We start from the raw sequence: 27,952 nt of genomic DNA on the forward strand, positions 1-27,952 counted from the left end.
GGGAAAAAAAACAGTGACAAAAGACTTTTTGTGTCTGTTTTTAACAGTGATATAAAACTTTTTTTTCTTGTAGTGGATAGAACTGATTTTCACCATACAAAGACAACAATTTGGCACTTTGCAAACTAAATCATTAGAACTTTTCCTAATGATGGATTCATTTACTTGTCCAGTAACATTCGAATGCAAGCAATGAGTAGGCGTGTTCATCTGTGGAAATGGTATATTCAAATAATCCATTTTTTTCCAATTCAAACAAACCCACTTCTCATATAAAATAAATTGCCCAACCCATTATAGAAACACAAAATCGAACAAAAAAGTGAGAATCTCTCGAATCACTCCAATGAATTAGAATTAAGTCATTATGACATACCATTTCTCTAATACCCAAACTAATTACATTAAAGTAACTACCAAATAAATAAAACTAATTACAGTTGAACTAACTACCAAATGGTTATCAAAATTAAAAAAGACATACATGGGTGCTGCCACTTACTTTCATAAGGATCAAAGAATCCTATATTATCAATGTAGACCCTAGCAGGCTTATGTTCATGGCTATCAGATACATAAAAAGGTTGGATTAAAATGTTTACGCATTTTCTTGAGAATTGGAATTCATCAAAATAGTAGCACCTAAACATGATCGCACTATAGCAATTAAGTCTTGCCCCAAAAACAAAAAACACGGGACACACTATAAGTCATGAGAGACAAGACACCCTATAAGTCATGAGAGACAGTGACAATTGCTTAATTATCTATGAAGAGCACTTTCGTCACATCAACCGCTTTAAACTAAATATTTGTGGTTTTCCATGCTCTTTGATTTTTAAACTATCAAGCTTTTCTAAAAGGAAAAACAAATTTCGTTAACAATTGAATGCATGGAGTCCGTTAATCAAATGTCATTGCAAGCAACAACGAGGGGACATTATCTTCAATCTTAAACAACATAAGAAACTGTTCAACATAATGGGTTTCTAGTTCTGTCTCATATAAGTTTAAGAGGATATAGTAATAAAAATGTTGATGATACCGAGTATACTTACCAGATACCGATAATTGAAGTGTTGAATAGCGAGGCTCCACGTCTAAGTTCGTGTGTATAAGTGCATGAGCTTATGCCTTTAAACTGTCCATGAAATGAATGAAAATTAAAAGTGATTCACTCACATGGTTCATATCTAACTTTTGCATTTCAAAGAAAAAGAAAGTGGGAAGGTGTTCAGTTATACAAACAGAAACACCTAGCACTTCAAAGTTTAAATCTACTTCTAACAAAATATACATACACCACCTTAGGATAATATCTATGGATTTTATTATTAACATATCTTCACTCTATAGCCAGATAGCCTCATATCAAGGCTTCATAAATTAATAAGAGTAGGTAAAAAAATATATATATATATGGCAAAGGAAGAATACTCAAAACTTACATAATGTACGTACTTGTTTACGTCCTCATTCAAGTTTCACTCCAAGTACGATAAAAGAGCATTGAGTATCAACACAAACATTGAGCTACATGATAATAAACTGCTCAATTTGACTTTTTGAAGTATGAAAAAAATAATGAGAGAAAAGGAAGAGCAAACAAAATTGATTGATGATACCAAGTATTAACAAGACAAATGTGGTGCTCCCTTTGCACTTTTGGAATGACAACATGCTACTACTGTGTTGCATCCCATAGGCGGACATCTTTCAGTCCTTTGCCTAATAGCTCCAAAATCTTTTATTAGAACAAACTTAGTATTACTATATTTTTCACTACATTTGAGTATTCCTCCAAATTCAGTTTTCATTCTCGTCAAAGCTCAATTATTACTTACTAACTATATATTGTTGTTTCAACTCCCTAACTGATTTATAGGCCCTCTCAAGTACGTGCTAGAATCAAGCATAACATCATAATGGTATAATGAGAGAATATAGTTTAAACGTGAGACGCCCATTTAAAAACCTCATAAAAGGGACAAAAAGTCAATCAGATTTCTTTCTAATTGGTATCTATATAAATATATTGCATATCTTACTAACATGTGATATATTAACATGGATGATACACACGCAAAAAAATAAATGAAGCGAGCAATACCAACAATAATACTTACTTGAGTCCTGGTGAAGTCTATCAAAGAGCGAGCTCCCTTAAAGTATGTTTGTCTGCACCAAGATTATCATTATTATGACAATTTTCATAGCAAATCCTAATTCAACCAAGTAAACTTCAAGATCTAACTAGAATTCCACCTTAAGACATTGACACGACAAGTATATATCTGTTAATCAACATGCAAAGCTCCAGATAACACTATTCCTAAAGTTGATTCCTATACATATATTTAGAACACCATTAAAGCATCTAATAAGATGAAAACAAATCCATTATTATGTGTTGTTTTTGAATAACCGTGTGCTAAAGAAGCGTACTACGCCCTGTACCAAAGTGGATCCTAAACACTAAAGTAACTTAAAGCAAATGCTCTTTTAAACTAATATCCCAGGGGTAAATTTTGTTGAACAACCTAAGAAACATTGCGTCGCAGATGAGTTGAAAGGAAAAATAGAAATATGGAGTGTGAATGCAAATGTAGTCGGAACATGTTGAATGGATTAATGTCTTAAACTTCTTTTTTTTTTATAATACACTTCTCTAGCTCAGAATTTAGAGATCTAAAGAAAAACCATCTGCTTTGGGGGAGAGAAAATGAACTAATACAAACAAATAGTGAATGGCATTAAGGGTTAGACATCAAAATCTAAAGAAAATGTAATAAAGACATTTAAATAATCAATATAAAATTAACTAAAGGTAAAGAAAACTCAATACCTGATTTTCAAATAATAATGGATAAAGGTATTGGTAGAGCAAGAGAACGAAACTTCTTGTTTTTAAAAAAAAAATTGGGGTTAGTTTTTTTTTGTTCGGCCGTCTTACACGAAATGGCCAAATAATGACTAAGAAAACTCCTCAAATTTGACAATTCGAGATCACCATACCTTTTTAATATGAACATGAAGTCATGAACACCCATTTTAGAAAAACGAAAAAGAGAGATAGTACAACTAAATAGTGAATAAAAAAACATTATAACCCATTTGCTTCCTACTTTCCACTTCCAATGAATACTATAAGATACATGGCGTACATACTATACGAAGAAAAATAAGAAAATAATGGCAGTATGGACTATTTTATTTTGGTAAATAATAACAATCTAAGCTACTAAGAAAACGTACTCCTCAAATTTGACAATTCTAGATCACCATACCTTTTTAATATGAACATGAAGTCATGAACACCCATTTTAGAAGAATGGAAAAGAGAGATAGTACAACCAAATAGTGAATAAAAAAACACTATAACCCATTTGCTTCCCACTTTCCACTTCCAATGAATACTATAAGATACATGGCGTACGTACTATACGAAGAAAAATAAGAAAACAATGGCAGTATGGACTATTTTATTTTGGTAAATAATAACAATCTAAGCTACTTTCCATTCGAGGGCATCTTATAGACACATTAATTATAAGCTCATGTACGGCTAAATAAGTTCTATAAAACACATACCTGAATGGCGTGATCCAAAGCAACCACTCAAATTAAATGCATACCCCTTCATTAAATTAGACATCAACTCCAAGGTAGGAACCTGTCCAAAATGAAGACAAAAAAAATCAGGACGAATAGCTAGAGCACACTTTTCTCTTATACCAAACGATCAATATTTGGTGCATTTCAATCGTGGGTGACTGCTTATATTGTGCAGAAAATCATAATTAATTAGAATAAATAATTAGTGTTACCACCCACGATTGGAAGGAATTAACAGGTGGAGATTGCCTTCTAAGTTCCTCAACAATGGGTATTACATTATTATCTAGAACATGTAAAAAAATTCTTTAAAACTTCCACACTTAAAACATTGCTAAACTTAACAATAATATTACTCAGTCAACTTCATGTATTGTGTAAAAATGTGTTATACGCCTATATGTAGTTTGAATGAAGGCAACGATTATATGCTAAGGGTTGATATGCTATATGACTACATTTTACATGTTTAAGCTCATAAAGCTAATCATACTAATTAAAGTCTTCGTTTGATAGGTGAGAGCGAGATTTGGAACCTTCTTAGGGGTAATGAACTTGGTTTAGGAATTAACTAACCATAATAGCCCCACTAATTAATAACAGAGACAATCAATTAGCTGGACGGAATACAAAAGCATATAAAAGTCATGCAAAACATTGAAGCAATGCATAAATTAGACACCAAAGCATTGCAAACAAATACACATATGTAAAGTACATGGTTCTCGGCGACGTAAATATTTGACTGTTGATTGCAAGACAAGCTTTTCAGAGATTATGAAAAAAAAAATGAGAAAGAACATATTTATGCATATTTTGGATTGAGAGGAGATGACTTGCAGAATCAATTTTGTATTTACAGAAGTGGTGAACTTGAAGTAGGCCCCGAAAACTTTAGATCGTGAATGACCTATCACAAAAAAGTGGAAAGAACAACTAAAAAAAAAAAAAACCACACCTAACAAAAGCCATTGACTTCAAACCCAACTCAATCCGGTACTAAGACAAACTTCCATAGCAACATCCAATTTTAGATAGGTTACATAGACACGCTATATTTTGAAAAAAAATTCGTGTCAGATACGTATCCACGTGTCCATGTCGGATACATATTGTATGTAACTTATCTCGAATTTTGATATTTTACCATGTCCGACAATTTCTATCAGTGTCCGATACGGGCACACCTACCCGTGTCAATGTAACCTTGAATTTTAGGAAAACAAAATCAAAATAGTAATCATTGCGAAACAATCAAATTTCAATAGTAACAAATAACTTAGTCCAATACCATGTTTCCAACAGCTATGCTAATATAAAAATATGGTAATTGACAAAAATTCAAGTATGTTCTTCATCAAATGAAAAATTAGCATGTCTATCCCTTTTTTAAGAAAAATACGAAAAGAGTGAGGAAAATTTGGGGGATTCAACACTGAAATTTATCATCATATCCAAATTATTCTTCGTTTCTTATGAAACATCGATACACTATTCAAAATTAAACTAAATTTATTAATACAGAGAAGCATTTTAAATACATGTACTTAGATCTATTATATGGGTCGGGTTTCAAATATTTTCTTGTAGTATGGAACCCCGCTTTGTTAGGCTTTTCATATTCTCTAACAAAATGCTTGTTTGAATTAGCAGAGAGGAGAGGGGAAAAAGCCTTCGACAGTTTCTTTTCGCTGCAGCAATAGGCAGTTCACTGCACTGGTTGTTGTCTTAAGTAGTTTCATATAAATTGAGTAGTCTTAACATCTTTAAATTTGTTGATATGTAGAAAAGGTCCTGCATCATTCTTTCCCAACTACTTTAATCTATAATATGCATTTTGGTCGCTGCAATATGCATATATGAATTATGAATATGAAATCAGCAGAGAACTCCCCTAGAAGTGTGGCACACATGCACAGAAAAGGTCTACCCATCCTATATTAAACTGGTGTTAGTCGGGATGTATCGGCTGGGCTACGCTGCTCTATAATGTCTAATGAGCACTGTTGGTACCATGATAAACAGTTGGACTTTCCTAGTTTCCTTACATTTTTGGCTTTCTGCTGGCCTGCATTCAGGGCTAGGCTATACTTAGGCCCTCATTCTCACAAACTGAAAGAACTGACTGTTCCATCCCAAGCAGGAAAAACTAAAGCAGCAACACAAGACCATAATGTTGCACTTAGCTTGATATAGGAAATACAGAGGATTATGGGAGAGGTATGCCAACTTATATCCTGATAATGATCTTTACTGATAATGGATGACAAATATGGGTTTTAAAAGAGATTAAATGGAAACACGCAAAATTACACATATTAAATCAGAAAAGAAGAGAGAAGCCCATGACCTTGTGATGACTCGCGAAGCTCGCAAAAGAACATGCCGAATTGAATTGAATATGTCGCTTATTCTCAAAAAAACCTCAATTTAAAAAGAATTGAAACTGATAAAAGTAAAAAAGTAAGGTTTTGATAGGAGCAAAAAGGAGAAATTGGTTCTGTGTTTAGAATAAGTGGGTTTTTTTTTTTTTTTTTTTTTTTTTTTTTTTTTTTTTTTTTTTTTTTTCCAATAATTCTTCGGGTAGTTTCGAAATTGGGCGAAATTTCCTTGTGATGAGGAGGTGATTATAATTCCTTCGGGTAGAATTTGTATAAGGTTTATTTATTTTGTTATTTTATTTTTATTTATTTGAGGAGTCTATAGAAAATTAAGAATAGATTAGAGAGATTTAAACAAATCTGGAGAGGTGTCCCTAATTATTATTATATCTGATTTTTTAAGAGCCAATTATATTGCTCGAGGTGCAAAATGGAGCCATATAGTGAAGAGAGAAAATATACATAAATAGATAGATAGACAGATAGATTTGCTAGAAAAGTCAGAAAATATTTGACTTTGACCCATCAAAAGGTGTCTGACTTGATTTGACCCATTGTCCCCATGCTCTAGAATGAAGATACCCCGTAAGCATTGATGTCTACAAAACCACGTCCGTTCAAAAACTCGTAAATTATCTCCCATCTCTCTACACTTGGAATAAAACTCATTAAAAGCCGAACCCACAAACATATCAGGCCCAATCTTCTTCTCACTCTTCACCAAAAACTATTATGCGACGATTTTTGGAAATTGGTTAATCGGAAATCGTCTGCTTTTTCAATCCTTCTCAGACTTCAAACTTTTTACCTGATCAGATCGGTGTAGTAGCACATAATGCTTAATCGGCGATTAAGCGGCGCTTAAACTGCTCAGCACATAGTACAAAATATAGCGATATATTGTGAAATATCACGATATTTATTGAGATTTCAGCAATGGATTACATATCGCGATATGCATATAGATATATGAGACTGCAGATATCGATGATATTTTAACAATTTTAATGATATTTATGATATTTGAAGATATATTGTGATATTTGGAGATATTTGACGATATTTTGTATATGTAACAATTTTATTTAACATTTACCATTATATTTCAAATAAATACAAAAGATATATCGTGATATATCAAGAAATATCCCTAATATTTATGATATTTATCAATTTTTGAGATATATTTACGATATTTGCATGTGAAACAATGTAAAATATCCTCAAAGGGAAATAGCCTATCGATGCCTAAGTAACTGTAGATTGACGAATCCCATCCCTTTATTTAAGAAAGAACTCTTAAATACTTTTTACGTGCAACCGATAAGTAGGAACAACGAGCAGTGGATTGACCCTTGGCACTACTATGCCAAAGCTCTCCTTCATGTCAATATCCTTAGGTGACATTCCATGTGGAAGCTCCAAATCGAAGCAATGCACAAACTGAGCAAGTACAAGTTGAACTGCTTTTAGACCCATTTCAATTCCTGGGCACTTTCTGCGACCTGATCCGAATGGTATAAGTTGCATATCACTTCCTCGAACATCTATATCGGTGTTGAACCTCTCTGGGTAGAATTCTTCTGCATCAGTCCACATATTGGGATCTCGTCCAATTGCGTATGCATTTATAATGATCCGCGACTTCTTTGGTATGTGGAATCCTTTTATTGAGATATCTTCTATGGATTCGCGTGGGGCTAGCAGTGGTGCAATTGGATGAAGCCTCATGACTTCCTTCACAACAATGTTGAGGTAAGCCAATTTTTCCAAATCAGTCTCTTCGACCATACGATCCAACCCAACTAAATTAACCAGCTCATCTTGAACCTTCTCCATTATGTGTGGATGACGTAGGAGTTCTGCTAAGGCCCAGTCAATTGTTGTAGCTGATGTATCCATTGCAGCTCCCAGCATGTCCACTATTATTGCTTTGATGTTGGTCTTATCAAGCTTCACTTCATATCCATCATTGGATTTCATCAAGGACAACAGTATAGCAATGAAGTCCTTATGATGCTCTTGCTCGCCAGTAGTACCTTGTTCATGTTCATCAATGATCTTCTCTAGGAAGTTGTCCATGGTTTTGTTAGCGTCCTTCATGCGGCGTGTCAATCCCTAAACACAATATATTGCAATTAGTGTTTGGAAACATAGAATCATCACAAGAAAGAAAGTAAACCCGCACATACCAATTATGGTAGTGATCGATGGGGAGGAGTCTATCAAAACTTGTACTCGTAACTTATTTATGGGAATAACAAAACTTTGCTACTAATAAAATAGTACCTGAAGATCAAAGGCCCTCATAAATGGGATAAAATCAGCTATGTTGATAGCTCCAATCAACAACAATACCTCTTGTATACATGGTCTGAAGTCGAACCTTTCTTTGTATACACTACCAAATATCATAACTAATTTTCTCAATCACGGTTCGCACTTCGGTACTAATATTCACAACTTCACCCTCAGCTGCTCCTACTCTCTTTATGAAATTCCTTACTTCCTCTTTTCTCAAAGGCCTAAAAGATTCAATCTTTGAGATACTAAGAAGATATATGGTGCATAATTTGCGTAGACTACGCCAGTAAGGTCCATATTCAGAAAAACCCACTCCTCGGCTTCCATATGATAAGTATTCTGAAGCTAGAATCTTCGGTCTACTTGCAAAGTTTATGTCATGTGTTTTGAGGAACAACTCAGCCGCTTCACTCGTTGAGACAACCACCGTCGGGACAAGTCCTAGTCTTAACTGCATAATAGGACCGTATTTTTGTGACAATTTGTTAAGAGAGTGATGAGGAATATCGCCCAACATGTGAAGGTGACCGATAATTGGTAGGCCTAGGGGACCTGGGGGCAATTGGCCCGCATAATTTTTGTGTTTTGATTGCATAAAGTATAAGATGTAGGTGAAAGACCAGAAACCTACAAGGATCACTAACAAGAACAACATAGAAACCCAAGAAAACATTGGCAAAAGTCCTACAACTTCCATTTACCAGATAACTATGTAGTTTTTCTTTATGTAGACGATCTTAAGAACCAAGGCTTCACTTTACATATATATCTCTTGCGTGAGATGTTTGTCTATACGACCCTTAACATTTGTTTATGAATTGGGTGGCGGCTAATAGGAGGCCGTAAATAGAAAATAGCAATGAGGATAATTTAGGAAACTAAAAATTCTAGTCGACTACGCCAGCAATTTTCTTTACAGAGGAAAGATTATGTTAATAGCAGTTCTAGAGTAGGTCTGCTGCACCGGTAGGCATGCATCTGGCCCTTGCATAGTATCTGGCCCTTGCATAGTATTTCGTGATGCAATACACATGCATCTTTTGCTGTGATGAGTGGCTTCGATTGACTACACCTCTCTCTCTCATGCGCACAGTAGATTTTCTCCTATGCGAGCAATTTTCTTTACTGAGGAAAGATTATATTAATAGCAGTTCTAGAGTACGTCTGTTGCACCAATATGATAAATATCCCATAATATAAAATTGAGTATCAATAAATACCCATATCCTGATATTTTGTACTATACTTTTACATATGATATTAATTAATTGTTCACAAAAAAAAAGTATAGTAGTAATTTTAGTTGGATCGGTTCAATTCGTTTATTTCATTGGTGTCCTTCACGTAATATAAACATTTCAACTTGAACATGGGTTCTCTCTATTTTCATTGAAAAAAAAAACTTGAAAATGGAATGGAAAAAGAAAATTGTTATTGCACTTCCAAACTTGAACATGAGTGGCTTTGGAACTGAGTTGCGTAGATCGCTTGCCTGAGTTGAGTCACTATAAAGCGTGTACTTGAGGTTGGTTGGTAGTTCTGTTTGTGCTGGACACGTGTGTGATATTTATTGGATGTGAATACTACTCCCTCACATCTCCTTCCAAAAACAAAACACGGTTGAAAGTTGACATATAAAACAAAATTTTGACCGGTCAACAAAAAGATATATATCCACCAATATATATATCAGTTTTTGAGGGATCCGATAGATTGTCCGGCATCGAAATATTTGGCCTTGGTTTTAATGTGTTTAAACTTTAATGGATGTAATTGATTAAACACATTAAAACTAAAACTAGTAGTTCTATGCTAGTGGGCAATTGATTAAATACCTCGTGACAGTATTGTGGTGCAACGACGAATTGACACTCGACTTTTTGATAGTACATTGAAAACTGATTGGGCACATCTTTATATATATATTATAGCTCTACCCTCTTCAATTGAGAAAGCGTTTCTAAAATGTCCACGTGTCAAGGCTAATTAAGAAAAAATATGAGATAAATTAGGAAACAAATATTTATCTTTATTCTTAGATATATATTATAACTATACCCTCACAAAGACTCCAGTTTTTTTTAAACTCTATTACTAAATATAAAAGAAGTTTTTTCTAAACTCTATTACTAAATATAAAAAAATATGATATAAATAAAGAAACAATCCCATCTAGAGTTTCACATACTCTCTAACTTTTTCTAAACACTATAGCTAATTATGAAAAAATAATCACATCTAGAGTTTCACAAAATCTCTAACTTTTCCTAAACAATATAGCTAATTACGAAAAAAAAATAGTAAACAAAAAACTAAATTACTAAAAACAATAATTTCCACCGAAAATGATTTTTCTAAAACCCTTTCGATTTGATGTGCCATCCACTATGTGATTTAGACATTTATTCATAGTTAAGGATTTAAAAAATTACAATTACGACCACAATAATTATGACATATTCCAATTATAGCTCTACCCTCTTCAATTGAGGAAGCGTTTCTAGAGTGTCTACGTGTCAAGGCTAATTAAGATAAAATAGGAGATAAAATAGGAAAACAAATATTTATCTTTATCCTTAGATATATATTATAACTATACCCTCACAAAGACTCCAGTTTTTTTTTAAAACTCTATTACTAAATATAAAAGCAGTTTTTTTCTAAACTCTATTACTAAATATAAAAAAAATATGATATAAATAAAAAAATAATCTCATCTAGAGTTTCATATACTCTCTAACTTTTTCTAAACACTATAGCTAATTATGAAAAAACAATCACATCTAGAGTTTCACAAAATCTCTAACTTTTCCTAAACAATATAGCTAATTACGAAAAAAAAAATGGTAAACAAAAAACTAAATTGCTAAAAACAATAATTTCCATCGAAAACGATTTTTCTAAAACCTTTCGATTTGATGCGTTATCCACTGTGTGATTTAGACATTTATTCATAGTTAAGAATTCAAAAAATCACAATTACGACCACGATAATTATGACATATTCCAATTCCTTATATCCTTAGATATATATTATAGCTCTACCCTCTTTGGCTCTATTTTTTGAGCATTCACAGAGTCTCCAATATTTGTAAAACTCTTTGGCTAATTACGAAAAAGTAAGAGACTAATATAGAAAAATCAGACAATTGACAATCACATAGACTCCAGTTTTTTCTAAACTCTATTATTAATTACCAAAAAAATGATATAAAGAAAGAAACAATCCCATCTAGAGTTTCATAAATTCTCAAACTTTTTCTAAACACTATAGCTAATTACGAAAAAATAGAAGACAAAAAAACTAAATTGCTAAAAATAATAGTTTCCACCGAAAATGATTTTCCTAAAACTCTTATGCCACAAAGAATAGTTTCCACACTAATCTTAGGTGAAGTTTAACATAATAAAATTTTTTTTAGAAAAAGACAATGAAATAACGAATGAAAAAATGAATTGAGTTGCCTAAACATTTACTTTATACATTTGTTAATCTCACATGTGACTGGGACAAAAAAAATAAAATAAAAGTCAACTAATCATAAAATAAGTAACAGTGTACACCCAAAACTAAATGGACAACAAATAAAATTGTATTGTATGCACTATATGTGTATATGGGCCTAAACAAATAAACTTGGATAGATTTAATGCACCATCCACTTTGGGATTTAGACATTTAGTCATCGTTAAGGATTTAAAACCACAGTAATTACGACATATTCCAATTAAATTTCTGAATTTATAATTTTTTTTCAACACTATAATGTAATTTCCAAATATATATATATATACACATGTAGTATTATATATATTTTAAAATATTTGTCATTATTGGTTTGCCGTTATTTTTTTATTTTTTTATATACATATGAGCTTGCATTAGAATGGATGCAAAATTTTCTATTATATGTTTTGTGATGTTATTTTTTGTATAATTTAATTTTCCATTGAAATTTGTTTTGGTGGGAAACCGAAAACTGGATGCAAATACATCGAACTAACCTCAAATAATATTTAACGGAAAATCAGAAATTGGATGCAAATGCAAAGATTAAACTAATCTTAAAATGTAATTAATGGAAAATCGGAATATGGATACAACTGCATTAAACTAACCTCAAAGAATAATTAACAGAAAATCAAAACTTGGATGCAAATACATCGAATTAACATAAAAAAAAATAATTGTCAGGAAATCAAAAACTAGTTGGAAATGCATTGAACTAACCCTCAATGATTAAATTAATGGGAAATCGAAAACTAAATGCAACTGTATTGAACTAACATCAAAGAAAAATTAACTATAAATTGGGAACAGGATGCAAATTCATAGAATTAATCTTAAATAATAATTAATGGGAAATCGGAAATCGGATGCAATTGTATTGAACTAATCTAAAAAAATAAACTGGATGCAAATGCATTGAACTAACATTAAGAAATAATTAATGGAAAATTGAAAACTGGATGCAAATTCATTGAACTAACCTTAAACAATAATTAACGGAAAATCGGAAACTAGATGTCAATGCAACCTTATCGAATAATAAACGAGAAATAAAAACTGGATGCAAATAAATGCATTAAAATAATCTCAAATAATAATTAACGAGAAATCGGAAATTGGATGCAAATGCATTGAATTGACCTCGAAGAACAATTAATAGGAAATTGGAAATTTGATGTAAATGCATTGAACTAACCTCAAAAAATAAATAACGGGAAATCGAAAACGATATGCAACTGCATTGAACTAACATCAAAAAATAAATAATAGAATTGAAAATCAGAAACTGGATGCAAATGGATTGAACTAACCTCAAAACATAGTTGTGTTATATGTTGTGGGAATGTCTCGATAAGTATAATTTTGCATTTAAAATAGTGTTTATTTTATCTCTTTTCGTATGATTGAGAACGCCTTGCTATTCAAATAGCTCCAATATGAACTTTGCCTTATTAGGCAATCTCACAAAACTTTAATCAAACTTCTATTATTAAACAACAAAATGAAGTTAAAGGGTTTTATCAAGGGTGAGTTCTTTTTTTTAATGGATAATGGGTTTTTCATGTTATAAGAAATTTGGACGAGTTATCAATATAATATTCATATATAATAGTTTTGCATATATAGTTGCAAATATTTTTCAGAATAATTAATATAACATCACACGTTCGTAGATAATATTTAAAGATCTCACATAGTGAGTCATGTATAATTTAAAGAATAATTAACGAGAAATCAGGAACTAGATAATTTTTTATGATCCCACATAGTAAATGAAACATAATTAAATTTTATATCCTATTTGAAGTTGGTATTACACACCACATTGGATAATTAAAAGAAAATTAAAAACTGGATTCAAATACATTAAATTGAGTTCAAAGAGTAATTAATAGGAAATTGAAAACTTTATGCAAATACAATAAACCAGACTCAAAAAGTAATTAACTAAAAATCAGAAACTAGATGTAACTGCATTAAACTAACGTCAAAGAATAACTAACGAGAAATTAGAAATTGGATGCAAATCCTTGAAAAATATTTAACAGGAAATTGGAAACAATATGCAAATACATCAGACAAACTTCAAATAATAATTAACGGGAAATTTGAAACTGGATGCAAATGTATTGAACTAATCTAAAAAAATAATTAACAGAAAATTAAAAACCAAATGCAACTGCGTTGAACTAACCTCATAGAATAATTTGTGGGAAATCAGAAACTAGATGCAAATGAATTGAAATTAAATAACCTCACATAATAGTTAACGAAAAATCAGAAACCGAATGTAATTGCATCGAACTAACCTCAAAGCATAAATAATAAAAAAACCAGATACAAATATATTGAACTAACCTCAAAGAGTTATTAACGGGAAGTCAGAAACTGTATGCAAATACAATGAACTAATCTCAAAGACTAATTAATGAAACATTGAAAAATGGATGCAACTGCTTTGAACTAATCTCAATGAATAATTAACGGGAAATCATAAATTTTGATACAACTACATTAAACTAACCTCAAAAAATGATTAATGAGAAATCGAAAACTTGATGCAAATGCATTGAACTAACCTCAAAGAGCAATTAACTAGAAATTGAAAATTTGATGCAACTACATTGAGCTAACCTCAAAGAATAATTAACAAAAAATCAGAAACTTGATGCAATTGCATTAAACTAAAATTAGAGATTAACTAATGTTAAATCAGAATTTGGATGTAATATCTTGAGAAATATTTAACAGAAAATCAGAAACTTGATACAAATGTATTGAAATAACCTCAAAGGATAGTTAACAAGAAATAAGAAATCGGATGTAGCTGGTCGAACTAACTTCAAAGTATAAATAACTAGAAATTTGAAACTAGATGCATTGAAATGAACTAACCTCTAAAAATAATTAACAAAAATCGAACTATGTATTGAACTAATCTAAAAAGTAATTAATGAGAAATTAGAACACGGATGGAAATCAAATGAACTAATCTCAAAAACTAATTAATGTATCGAAAACAAGATGCAACTACACTAAATTAACCTTTTAATGAATTAATGAGAAATTATAAACCGATAATAACGGATGGAAATTAATGGAAAGAATAAGAAAATGGGGAATCGGAAACTAGATGCAATAACTACATTGAACTAACCTCAATGAATAATTAACAGAAAATCGGAAACTTGATGCAAATGCATTGAACTAACCTCGAAACATAGTTGTATTATTTGTAGAGGGAATATAATATCTCGACAAGTATAGTTTTGCATTTTAAATAATGTTTATCATAATTATTTTATTATGATTGAGATTGTCTTGCTATTCAAGTAGTTTCAATATCATTTTCGCCACATTGAGCATTCTCATCAAACTTCAATTATTAAAAGAAGTCGATAGGTTTTATCAAGGTTTGGTATTTTCTTTTTATTGAGAGTTGTGCAAAAAATTTAAATTAGTGATTAATATAATTTTCATATATATCTTATAGCTTTGTATAATAACTAATATTTTTTAGAATAATTTAATATAATGGCACCCGTTCGTAAGACGGGTTTGAAAACTAATATATATATATTATAGTTACACCCCCACCAATCTATTTTTTTGGAACACTCGCAGGACTCCAGTTTTTTCTAAACTCTATTACTACTTATAAAGTAGGATATAAATAAGAAAACAATCCCATATAAAGTTTCATACAGTTTCTAATTTTTCCTAAACATTATAACTAATTACGAAAAAACAATTTCATCTAGAGTTTCACAAAAACAATCACATCTAGAGTTTCATAGAGTCTCCAACTTTTTCCAAAAAATATAGCTAATTACGAAAAAAAAAAAAAATATGAGACAAAAAAACTAAATTGCTAAAAACAATAGTTTCCACAGAAAACAATTTTCCAAAAACCCTTTCGATTTGATGTGTCATCCATAATGGGATTTAAACATTTATTCATAGTTAAGGATTCCAAAAATCACAATTCTAGTCACAATAATTACGACAGATTCCAATTAAATTTATAAATTTATAAATTTTCAACACTATATATATATATATATATATATATATATATATATATATATATATATATATATATATATATATATATATATATCATATATATATATATATAATTCAGCGGAATAACGAGATTCAGTTAAAGTGGAAGTTGGGCTTAAATAAATTATATACCAAACCAAAACAAATTACATGTGAAAAATTAAATTATACAAAAAATAACATCACAAAATATATAATAGAAAATGAAAAAAAAAATAACGGCAAAGTAATAATGACAAATATTTCAAAACATATATAATACTGAATGAAACTAACGTCAAAGAACAATTAATGGGGAACCGAAAACTAGATGCATTTAACCTCAAATAATATTTAACGGGAAATCGGAAACTGGATGCAAATGCAAGCATTAAACTAATCTTAAAAAATAATTAATAGAAAATCAAAATATGGATATAATTGCATTAAACTAACCTCAAAGAATAATTAATGGGAAATCAAAACTTGGATGCAAATACATCAAACTAATATAAAAAAAATAATTGTCGGGAAATCGGGAACTGAATGCAAATGCATTGAACTAACCTCAAAGAAAAATTAATTATAAATTGGAAACATGATGCAAATGCGTGGAACTAATCTTAAAGAATAATTAATGGAAAATCGGAAACCGGATGCAACTGTACTAAACTAATCTCTAAAAATAAACTGGATGTAAATGCATTTTCAAGAAATAATTAACGGGAAATTGGAAATTGGATGCAAATTCATTGAACTAACCTCAAACAATAATTAACGGGAAATCGAAAACTAGATGCAAATGCAACCTTATCAAATAATAAACGAGAAATCGGAAACTGTATACAAATGCATTAAACTAATCTCACAGAATAATTAACGGGAAATCAGAAACTGGATGCAAATGCATTGAGCTGACCTCAAAGAACAATTAATATGGAATTGGAAATTGGATGCAAATGTATTGAACTAACTACAAAGAATAATTAACGAAAAATCGGAAATTAGATGCAACTGCATTGAACTAACCTAAAAAATTAATGGGAATCAAAAATTGGATTCAACTACATTGAACTAACCTCAAATTATAAATAACGGAAAATCAGAAACTGGATGCACATGAATTGAATTAACCTCAAAACATAGTTGGATTATATGTTGTGAGAATGTCTTGATAAGTATAATTTTGCATTTAAAATGGTGTTTATCTTATCTCTTTCCGTATGACTCGTAACTCATTACTATTCAAGTAGCTTCAATATATATGAACTTCGCCTTATTAGGTAACCTCACAAAACTTCAATCAAATTTATATTATTAAACAACAAAATGAAGTTGAATGGTTTTATCAAAGGTGAGTTTTTTTTTAATAGAGAGTGAGGTTTTCACGTTATAAGAAATTTGGATGAGTGATTAATATAATATTAATATATAATAGTTATGCATATTTGCAAATATTTTTTAGAATAATTAATATAATAACACCCATTCGTAGATAATCTTTGCAGATTCCACATAGTGAGTCATGCATAATTTAAAGAATAATTAATGGGAAATCGAGAACTGGATAATCTTTGATGATCCCACATAGTAAATCAAACATAATTTATTTTTTTATGTCATATTTGCAAGGACACTACAGATGGATCAGTAGAAGTTGGTATTACACACCACATTGGATAATTAAAAGAAATCGAAAATTGGATTCAAATATATAACTGAACTCAAAGAGTAATTAACGGGAAATCGAAAACTTTATGCACAACTAAACTCAAAAAGTAATTAACTAGAAATCGAAAACTTGATGCAATTGCATTAAACTAACATCAGATAATAACTAACAAAAAATTAGAAATTGGATGCAAATCCTTAAAAAAAATATTTAATGGAAAATCGTAAACGATATGCAAATACATCAAACAAACCTCAAATAATAATTAATGGGAAACCAGAAACTGTATGCAAATGCATTGAACTAAACTCAAAAAATAATTAACAGAAAATCAAAAATAAAATGCAACTGCATTGAACTAACCTCATAGAATAATTGGTGGGAAATCAGAAACTAAATGCAAATATGCATTAAAATAACCTCAAAAAGAATAGTTAACGGAAATCCGTAAAGCGGGATGTAATTGCATCGAACTAATCTCAAAGCATAAATAATCAGAAACTAGATGCAGATGTATTGAACTAACCTTAAAGAATTATTAACGAAAAATTGGAAACTAGATGCAATTGCAATGAACTAATCTCAAAGAATAATTAACAAAACATTGAAAAAGGGATGAAACTACACTGAACTAACCTAAATGAATAATTAACAGGAAATTATAAATTTGATCTAAATACATTGAACTAACCTCAAAAAATAATTAACAGGAAATCAGAAACTTGATGCAAATGCATTGAATTAACCTCAAAAAACAATTAACATAAAATCAGAAATTGGATACAACTGTATTGAACTAACCTCAAAGAATAATTAACGAAAAATCATAAACTGGATGCAACTGCATTAAACTAAAATTATAGATTAACTAACAGGAAATCAGAAATTGGATGCAAATACATTGAAATAACCTTAAATAATATTGAACTGGAAATCGGAAGTCGGATGTAATCAGATAAATACATGGTCGACCGACCAAAAAAAGCATAAATAACTAGAAATTGTAAACTATCGAACTAACCTAGAAAAACAATTAACGGAAATAGAACATTGAATGCGGATGTATTGAACAAATCACAAAGAGTAATTAACTAAACATCAAAAACTGGATGCAAAATATCTTGAATTAACCTTAATGAATAACTAACGGAAATTATAAAGTGGATGCAATTGCACCGAGCTAACCTCAAATAATAATTAACGGAAATCGAAACTTGATAACTGATAAAATGCATTGAACTAACCTTTCAAAAGAATAATTAATGAGAAATTGAAACCGAATGCAACGTACTACATTGAACTAACCTCAAAAAATAATTAATGGAAAATCTAAAAACTTGATACAAATGCATTGAACTAATAACCCTAAAACATGTTTGTTTTATATGTAGGGGAATAAATGTCTCGACAAATATAGTTTTGCATTTTAAAAGTAGTGTTTATCATAATTTTTTATTATGATTAAAAATGTCATGCTATTCAAGTAGCTTCAATATTATCTTTCGCGAACATTGGGCATTCTCACAAAACTTCAATCAAACTTCTATTATTAAACCTAACAAAAAAAAGTCGATGAGTTTTATCAAAATTAGGTTTAGTGCTTCCTTTTTTATATAGAGAGTGAAAATTCGAATAGGTTTTATCGAGGGTTTAGTCTTATCCAACTTTTATAGTGCAAGAAATTTGAATGATTGATTAATATAATTTTCATATCTCATAGCTATGCATAGTTGCTAATATTTTTTACAATAATTTAATATAACGGCACCCGTTCGTAGGACGGGTTCGAAAGCTATTCTGTTAGTACGTAACCCTTAGGCATTAGGACGACTCAACGAGAAATGGTGACATTTCTCAAAATTAGACTTCATTGGTTTTGCCTGTGGTAATAGGCTAATAGCCATGCTTTGTGGGATCCCATATCCATATTCTAGTTTGAGACTTTGAGTAGCCTTTAAAAAAAAAAAAAAAAAGTTTGAGTAGCCGCAATTGATACAGATATGCTTAGCAATAAATCTAAACAACTGGCCTGATTACCTTCGTTGGTGAAGATGGTCTCGTGTACTTCTTAACAGCAATACGTCCTTCCCTCTTGTCGGGTGTGTGCCACCTAGTTTCATGTACTGGTAGATGTACCACCATTCACGGTTAAGCCTTTGAATCTTTCAATCTCGATAAGTTCTCTCCAGAATTACTGGATCTGAATTGTCCAAAATTAGACAATATTCAGAACATCGCAGATATTTTAGATACTTTGTTTCTACAGCCTGTTTAATACGAAATACAAGGGAAGAAGGAAGTCTTTAGTTATTCATTTGAAATATTCAAAGCGACGATGCAGACCAAGAACATCATTTGCAAGTCCTTTGGTACGGATTGTGTACTTATTTTAGATCCTAAAGTCAAATACAGTCACATGGAAACTTGGAATGGATGGCATACGTTGCTTTGGATGTCTACTTTTCCTCTTATCCTTTTCACCGCCATAACAATGGATTATGTTTCAACCAGCTATAAGATTCTATAAGTATGCATTAGGTTGTCATTCAATCAATCCATTCACCTCTTAAATCCAGAGAAAAAAAAACAGGGAATAAAGAGAATAGAAGAGATGGCTAGCTCATTTGGTCTAATGGGGTGTTTTCTAGTGTTAGTTGCTTTGGTTGGTGGTGCAGCTGCGCAAAGAACACATGATGTTTTAGACACTACAGGATGGATAATCCCTCAAGGGGATCCAGATGCCTACAACAAATGGGCTGCCTCAAAGACCTTCGGAGTTGGTGACACCTTGGGTAAGTAACGTATGTGCACACCGTATGTTTTTCAAGCAAAATATCAACTGTGTCACCAAAATTTCATTGAGCCATTCGTCTAACCTTTTATCTGATTTCTCGGGTGTGATTCAGTTTTCAATTTCGCCAGCGGACGACACGATGTAGCAGAAGTACCAAAGGCAGCATACGATGCGTGCACGAAGACCAGCAACATTGGTCCAGTTTTAACGAGCTCACCCGCTAAAGTTACTCTTGAGAAAGCAGGCGCGCACTACTACATTTGTACTTTCGGCCAGCATTGTTCAAATGGCCAGAAACTAGCAATTAACGTTACTGGATCTGCTTCATCAGGCCCCACAACATCTCCTTCTCCAGGTCAATCAACAGGGCCTATGGTAGATAGCACACCCGGCACCACAGCACCTGCACCTAACTCTGCCTCAGGTGTTATAACTGCCCATAGGTTTCTTGGAGCAACTACTTTGTTTGTCGTCTTATTGTCTGTTGTCTTCGGTATCTCTGTGTAAAAATGAGAGCATTTTTTTAGCCCTTGTTTTGTTATGTTTTCTGTGGATATGTTAGTTCACCCCTTCTTCACCCATATGAGAGGTTTTATACAGCAATAAAAAGGAGATTCATTTCAATGTATGTGTGTGTGTGTGTTTTTTACTTTTTTTTAAGCTAGCTGCATTTTACTTTATACTTTATTATCGTTGGAAGTTAAATTAACGCTTTAGAGGTTTAATTTCAATGGATTGGCATTTGGTGATTGGAATAATTCTTATTATATAATAGCGTGCCCCTATCACGAAGGGGTGGTGGCGCAGTTGGCTAGCGCGTAGGTCTCATAGCTAAAGAGTAATCCTGAGGTCGAGAGTTCGAGCCTCTCTCACCCCACCATCTTTTTAGTTTTTTCAGGATCATTTTTTTTTTATGTTGATGATATTCCCGTTTAGTAAAAAGCTCCCTTTGTAAAATAATTTGTATAAGTTTGTGTTTTACTCGAGACTCAAGGTCAGAATGTGCCTACGCCAATTTTCATCTTTATCAATTACCATAAAAAAAAAAAAAAAAAAAAAAAAAAAAAAAAATCTTTATCAATTTATCATAGAAATAAACCAAACAAGCATAGTATCGGTATAGGACTGTAGGCTGTAGTCTGTTTTAAAAGAAACTTGCTTCTCGTCTTTATTAAGGATCAATGTTTTATATCTCATATTATTAGTCCATAAATTATAAATATATGATGGTAGTAAACAGGGGCGGCTCAAGATAATTGGGGGCCCTAAGCAAAGTTCGAATAGGGAATCTTCTATGATTAATATATACTAATAAAAATTGTTATATTTTTTTTTATTTTTTTCTCACAACATCTTATTGATTTGTTTACGTTATTTCATATGATCCAAACTTTTTCTTTTTGTCTTTCTTGAATAGTCTTCACACAAACTTGAAACTTCAATTGATTTATTTAACAAAAAATTGCAAATAGAAAGAGATAATGTAGAATAATTATATACCAAATAAAACAAATATAGAAAGAAAGAGAGATTAAAGGGAAAAACCATAAAAGGCAAAAATATGATATAGATAAGATTGAATTGTTGGCGTTATATATACTTGATTATTTGTTATAGGGTGATGAAGAGCTTTAATAAGTTATAGAAGCGTGCTACTTTTTGTTGGAGAAGGCGAGGGAACCGAAGGAGTTTAAGTGTTTAACACTACTTCAACAAATAAAAATTGTTACATCTTTTTTAATTTTTTTTCTCACAACATCTTATTGATTTGTATACATTATTTCATATGATCCTAGCTTTTTCTTTTTTCTTTCTTGAATAGTCTTCGCACAAAGTTGAAACTTTAATAGATTTATTTAAGAAAGAATTGCAAATAGAGAGAGAGAATGCAGAATAATTTTACACCAAATAAAACAAATATAGAAAGAAAAAGAGATGGGGGGAAAACCGGACAAAAAAAATGATATAGGTAAAATTGAATTGTTGGTGTTATACTTAATTATTTGTTATGGGGTGATGAAGAACTTTAATTATATTAGTTATGGAGGTGTGCTATTTTTCATTTGGAGAAGGCTTGAGGGAACAGAAGGAGTTTAAGTGTTTAACACTACTTTAACAAATAAAATTTGTTACATTTTTTTTTTCTCACAACATGTTATTGATTTGTTTACATTATTTCATATGATCCAAACTTTATCTTTTTTATTTCTTGAATAGTCTTCGCACAAATTTGAAACTTCAATGAATTTATTTAACAAAGAATTGCGAATATATATATATATATATATAGAGAGAGAGAGAGAGAGAGAGAGAGAGAGAGAGAGAGAGAGAGAGAGAGAGAGAGAGAGTAATTCTACACCAAATAAAACAAATTAAATATTGAGAGAGAGACAACGAGATTATAGAGAAAAACCATATAGAAAACAAAAAAATAATATAGGTAAGATTGAATTGTTGGCGTATATATACTTGATTATTTGTCATGGGGTGATGAAGAACTTTAATTAGTTATGGAGGTGTGCTATTTTTTGTTTGAGAAGGCGAGGGAACTGAAGGAGTTTAAGTGTTTAACACTACTTTAACGTGATTTTATGGTTTCCAATTTGCCAATGTAAAAATGTTTATCCAACAGTTAAAAATAAATGAAAAACAATAGTGAGTTTTGGTTTTAATTTTTTTCTTTATTTCAATGGCTAGATTATATTGTGGGGGGCCTTGGGCTACGGGACCCTAAGCGGAGGCCTACTTTGCTATATGGTTGAGCCGGCCCTGACTGTACATAAGATTAATTTTCAGGACCAGAGGTAAGAGCAGTATCCCAGACTTCAAACTTGGTAAGAGCAGTATCCTAGCTGGTCTATATCCAATGTATATACAGAAGAGATTCCATTAATGGGAAAATTGAGGTACAAATAGTCAATGTATATAGCTTTAAGCGCAAAAGTTCCACTCGATAACAAAAAATACAAGTTTGAGATGAAGTATTTAGTGCATGTTAATGAAACTTGATCAACATTCATTTCTGTTTACAAATGTCAAAAATGCAAAATATAGAAAAAAAAAATTAGTGTATATTGCTGCTACGGTGTAAAACCAATTCATAAATGGTTGCGAACTGCATTCCATAGCAGTGGTAATTCTGTTCTTCCCCTGATTCCTGGTTAACCTCCGACTCAACGGCCTCAGCAACTTCCTTGTTGGCCTCAGGCCCTCAGCAACTTCAACTTCCTGGTCAAAGTTTGAAAGTTATACATGGAAAGGGTATGACGAGGATTAATACAGTAACCATTGAAATGTATGATCTGATGTATAATCTCAATATTGCAGTCCACAGTATTCCATTGCCGTTTAGAGAGTCTCCATTTGACTTTTCAGTATTTGATGGAACGGCCAGAACTAATGCGTTCATTGCCCTGATGGTAATTCTGGTTGGAATTGTGATTAAGTTCGTTTGTATCGGTGAGCCCGACCATGAAGTTGCTGAGGCCGACCAGGAAGTTGAAGTTGCTGAGTTGAGAAGGGTTAAGGGAACATACAAAGTATGTATATTGGGAGCACCTCTGCTAGCATAGCAGTCTTGTTTGTAAGTTGTAACTCCTCAAAGACTAGGTTCTCTCTTCTATTTTTTTTTTTTTTAGTTTCTCTGTTTCTTTTAAACTAATCTTAAACCCTTAGTTTTTTTTTTAAAAATAGAAAATACCGAAATAGAAAACTTCCAGGAGACCGAATATAACCGTATCGCATCGCTTTTGAATTGGTTTTGTTTTTGGTTTGTTTGGGGTTTTGCTTAAATCGGTTTAGGTCAATTGGTTTTGGGTCAATCTAATATTTGGGCTTTTATTTCTTTTAGGTTAATCTAATGTTTGGATATGGGCTTTATTAGATAGTGGGTGGAGAATTAGGGGCCTTTTTTGTCAACAAGTGGGGGCCCCTATGTCGTTTAGTTAGTTGGTGCCCTTGAGCCGCCCCGGTAATAAAATAGTTTTTTCGTTGGTGGAATACTAGAATACTCCCCTCTTCATTCGGTACAAACTGTTGAGAAGTGAAGGGGTGGACACCCCCTAATATGCCTTGCTGAAGGGGTGTACGCTCCCATGTCTTGCACAACAAAATTTATCCAAGATGTGAAGATATCGTTACTGGAAGTTGATTGTTCACAAGGGGTAGACACCCTCGAATGCCTTGTGAGAGGGGTGCACACCCATGGCTTTGCACATGCAAAGTTCTGGTTTTTCGCAGATAAACCGAGATTAGTCGGAATTTCATTTTACACAGAAATTTCATAATACTATATATATATATATATATATATATATATATATATATATATATATATATATATATATATATATATATATATATATATATATGTGTGTGAAGTTAGGGTTTTGACCCATAAGTCATACAAGAGAGAAAACCAATTTTGAAAATAACCAAAATTGAGAGAAAATCCTTGCAAAGAGATAAAATTTGTAAAGAGAGATCTAGTAAGTTTGGAGATATTTGAGAGAAATGATTATAATAATCTTCTTTTCCACACTTATAAAATGATTGGCTCTTGTGGAAGTAAGCATCATTAGTCGAACTACGTTATATCTTGTCTCTCATTGTGGCATATATGTTTTACTCTACATTGTTATTGCTTGTTTGTAGGGGTGACTTCGGATCGGATCGGATAAAGAGCTTTCAGAAAAATTTCCAATTTTTTTCGAATGGCAATATCATTTCCAAATCCGATCCAATTATTTTTCAGATGACACTTTTTTTTTTTCCGAATTTGGAAAGTTTGGAAAATCGGAAAATTTTCAGAAATTTTGGAATCCGCAAAATATGGAAGTAAATTGGAAATTTGAATTATATAATCAGATTCTTTTTTAGGATAACCATTTTTTTATCCAGTTAATACATTCATTTAGCAATAATTGTGAAATGTATTAATTTAGTAAACAAGTTACACCTTTTAACACGTTCATTCAGCAAGTTTTTTCTACATGTTAATACATTAATTCAGTAAATTAGGAAGATGGGAGAAATTGAGACATGTACTAGAATGACAATATTGATTTTTTGAAATTGTGAGAGAGACAATGTTCTACTTCTCCAGGGTTTTTATTTGGTTTGTAAACTATTTGCAGTTTTAATTTAGTAACTATATGAAATAGACCGCTATATATTAAAAATTCGAAAATTAATCGGAAATCGGACCTGATCGGATTTTGAAAACACATCCAATTCCGATCCAATTATTTTTCAAAAAGATCGGATATCAAAATTTCGGATATCGAAACACAAATATCATGGCTAAATTTGAAAAAATATTGGATCGGAATTCGGAAAAATTGGGTTTTCGAAAAAAAGAGACACCCCTACTTGTTTGTGACAGCTAATTCTATAGCTTAGGTTTGTGGTTGTTGGTTGTAGTGAAAGCTTAGATTTTTCAATTAGAGTTTAGAGTGTTCATATTCAAGCTATCTCAGTGGGGATTGATTGATATCGTTTTCCCCAACAAATGGTATCAGAGTCGTAGTTAGATCAATCACAAAGGTTGTTATTCCAAGTTTTGATTGAAATAGTTTGTTGAAATGAATCATTCTATAAACACTTGAATGACTAGTCTAAATAGAAATAACTACACTATTTGGAAAACCAAAATTGAATACTTGCTTTATTGCAAAGACTTGTCATAACCCATTGATAATGGAGGAGTAAAACCGGATGTAGTATCCGTGGCCGAGTGGAGCAAGCTTGATAGAAAAACTATTGGGTACATTCGATAGTGGATTGACAATAATGTATTACATCATGTATCCCAAGAGACTGCTGCTTTTAATTTATGGAAGAAACTCGAAGACCTCTATGAGAGAAAGTATGTCGGAAACAAAGTGTTTCTTATTAAAAAGTTTGCTAACTTGAAGTACAAAGAAAATTCTTTAATGTCTGAGCATTTTAATGAAGTACAGAATAGCATCAATCAGTTGCATTTGATAAAGATTGATATAGGTGACGAAGTTAAAGCTTTGTTACTATTTGTTGGGTATTGTGAGCGAGGTATACGACCTAAGATTTTGAGTTTTGGTAAAGAACCATAGTGCTCGAAATTTATGTAGACAAGGTGTTCGATAAAATTCCTGAGTGAGATAATTTTTTAGGTTATTGTGTGTGACTTGAAAAAAAGGGGCTCCCAAGATGTCAAATGCTAGATTTAAAGTAGAGAAGTTTGATAAAGAAGCAAAAGAAAAGATGGCGAGAGTGATGTCGAATGAGATGACTTCCACAAGCAAGTGGAAGGGTAGTTCGAAGAAGCCTTTAAAACATGTACGGTGCTACAATTGCAAAGAAAAGGGGCATTATCTATGTGATTGCTCTAGCCGAGAAAAGAGTAACAAGATGAGTGGTAAGTTTGAGAATGAGGATGTTAGTGAAGCAAGTCTTGCTTCCCGGCCCGATGGGGATGATGTAAGTCTTTTCGGGTGTCTACACAAGACTCACCACATGACCGATACATGGATTCTTGATTCGGGTGTTCCTACCACATGTGTCCAAATAGGAAGTGGTTTGTTACCTATAAGAACTTGAGTGGAGGTTTGTTTTGATGGGCAATAACGTTGTTTGTAAGACGGTTGGGATTGGAACTATCACGGGTCAAGATGCATGATGGTGTAGTGAGGAATGTGAGGCATGTTCCCCGAAGTTAAAGAAGAACCTTATTTCTCTTGGTACCTTGGATTCCAAAGACCACAATTTTGTGGGAAATGGTGGAGTCCTAAAGATCCTTAGTGGCTCTCTAGTCATTATGAAGGGTCAAAGACATGGAAACTTGTATACTTTGTTGGGTAGTAGTAAAGAATAGGTGATGTAGCAGTGGGTACATGTAGTGATGATTAAAAGTGCACAAAATTGTGGCATATGCCTTTGGCATATGAGCCAAAAGGATTGTCTAAGTTATTGCAAGCGAGGGACTACCGAAAGACTTGGAGAAACCAAGTATGGAATTTAGCATTGTGTCTATGGGCAAACAAGCAGAAGTCAAGTTCGGTACAAGCAAGAACGAGAGGCATCCTGGATTATGTGCATACGGATGTTTGGGGACCTTCTAGAGTGGCTTCTAAAGGGAGGTAACCGGTATTATGTCTCTTTCATCGATGATTATACACGCATATGTGTGGGTATATATCTTGAAGTCCAAGGATGAAGTTTTTTGAGACATTTAAGAAGTGGAAGGCAAGGGTTGAGAATCGCACGGATAGAAAGGTGAAGACTCTACGGTCCCGACAATGGTAATCGAAAGTATACCTATAGGCCTTTCCAAGAGTTTTGTGATGGAATTGCGGACATTAATCGGATTTTATGAGAATGGGTTAGCAGAGAGAATGAATCGCGACGTTGCTTGAGAAAGCTAGGTGTTTGCTTTCCAATGCCAATCTTGGCAAATGGCAGATGCACATTGGCCATGGCGTGTTACTTGTATAATAGATCACCGGTTCGCGATAGGAGACCGCAAAACACCTTATGAGATGTGGACCGGGAAACCGGTGATTATGGTACTTTGCAAGTGTTTGGATCTATGCTTACTGCTTACTACCACATGAATGATAGTAAACTTGATTCTAAAGCTAAGAAAGCAATATTCT

At 32.1% G+C, this 27,952-nt stretch overlaps 2 protein-coding genes, 1 long non-coding RNA gene and 1 other non-coding gene across 4 annotated transcripts in view; 2 read left to right on the top strand and 2 right to left on the bottom strand.

Annotated features, from left to right (window-relative positions):
• Nucleotides 1-6,118, bottom strand: part of LOC147507759 (uncharacterized) — an 85,106-nt gene extending 78,988 nt beyond the window's left edge. Inside the window, exon 1 of the long non-coding RNA XR_015217787.1 lies at nucleotides 5,966-6,118. This is a non-coding gene — a long non-coding RNA (uncharacterized LOC147507759). The remainder of the gene's footprint in view (nucleotides 1-5,965) is intronic.
• A 1,139-nt stretch (nucleotides 6,119-7,257) lies between these two features.
• LOC147507764 (cytochrome P450 71AU50-like) lies at nucleotides 7,258-9,098 on the bottom strand. Its single transcript, XM_086600451.1, has 2 exons — nucleotides 8,286-9,098; nucleotides 7,258-8,114 (listed from the first exon to the last, which is right to left on the bottom strand). Exons 1-2 carry the CDS (start codon nucleotides 8,409-8,411, stop codon nucleotides 7,296-7,298), a joined length of 945 nt encoding a protein of 314 aa, XP_086456577.1. The 5' UTR covers nucleotides 8,412-9,098; the 3' UTR covers nucleotides 7,258-7,295.
• A 10,763-nt stretch (nucleotides 9,099-19,861) lies between these two features.
• Nucleotides 19,862-20,945, top strand: LOC147507765 (umecyanin-like). Its single transcript, XM_086599078.1, has 2 exons — nucleotides 19,862-20,319; nucleotides 20,434-20,945. The coding sequence occupies exons 1-2, from the start codon at nucleotides 20,139-20,141 to the stop codon at nucleotides 20,826-20,828; spliced, it is 576 nt and encodes a 191-aa protein (XP_086455204.1). The 5' UTR covers nucleotides 19,862-20,138; the 3' UTR covers nucleotides 20,829-20,945.
• A 168-nt stretch (nucleotides 20,946-21,113) lies between these two features.
• On the top strand, nucleotides 21,114-21,198 carry TRNAM-CAU (transfer RNA methionine (anticodon CAU)). Its single transcript is given in 2 exon segments — nucleotides 21,114-21,151; nucleotides 21,163-21,198. It is a non-coding gene; the product is annotated as a tRNA-Met (tRNA).
• Nucleotides 21,199-27,952: the final 6,754 nt, after the last annotated feature.

The sequence above is a fragment of the Coptis chinensis genome, chromosome 3 (genome assembly GCF_015680905.1).
Source record: "Coptis chinensis isolate HL-2020 chromosome 3, ASM1568090v1, whole genome shotgun sequence".
NCBI classification, from domain to species: Eukaryota; Viridiplantae; Streptophyta; class Magnoliopsida; order Ranunculales; family Ranunculaceae; genus Coptis; species Coptis chinensis.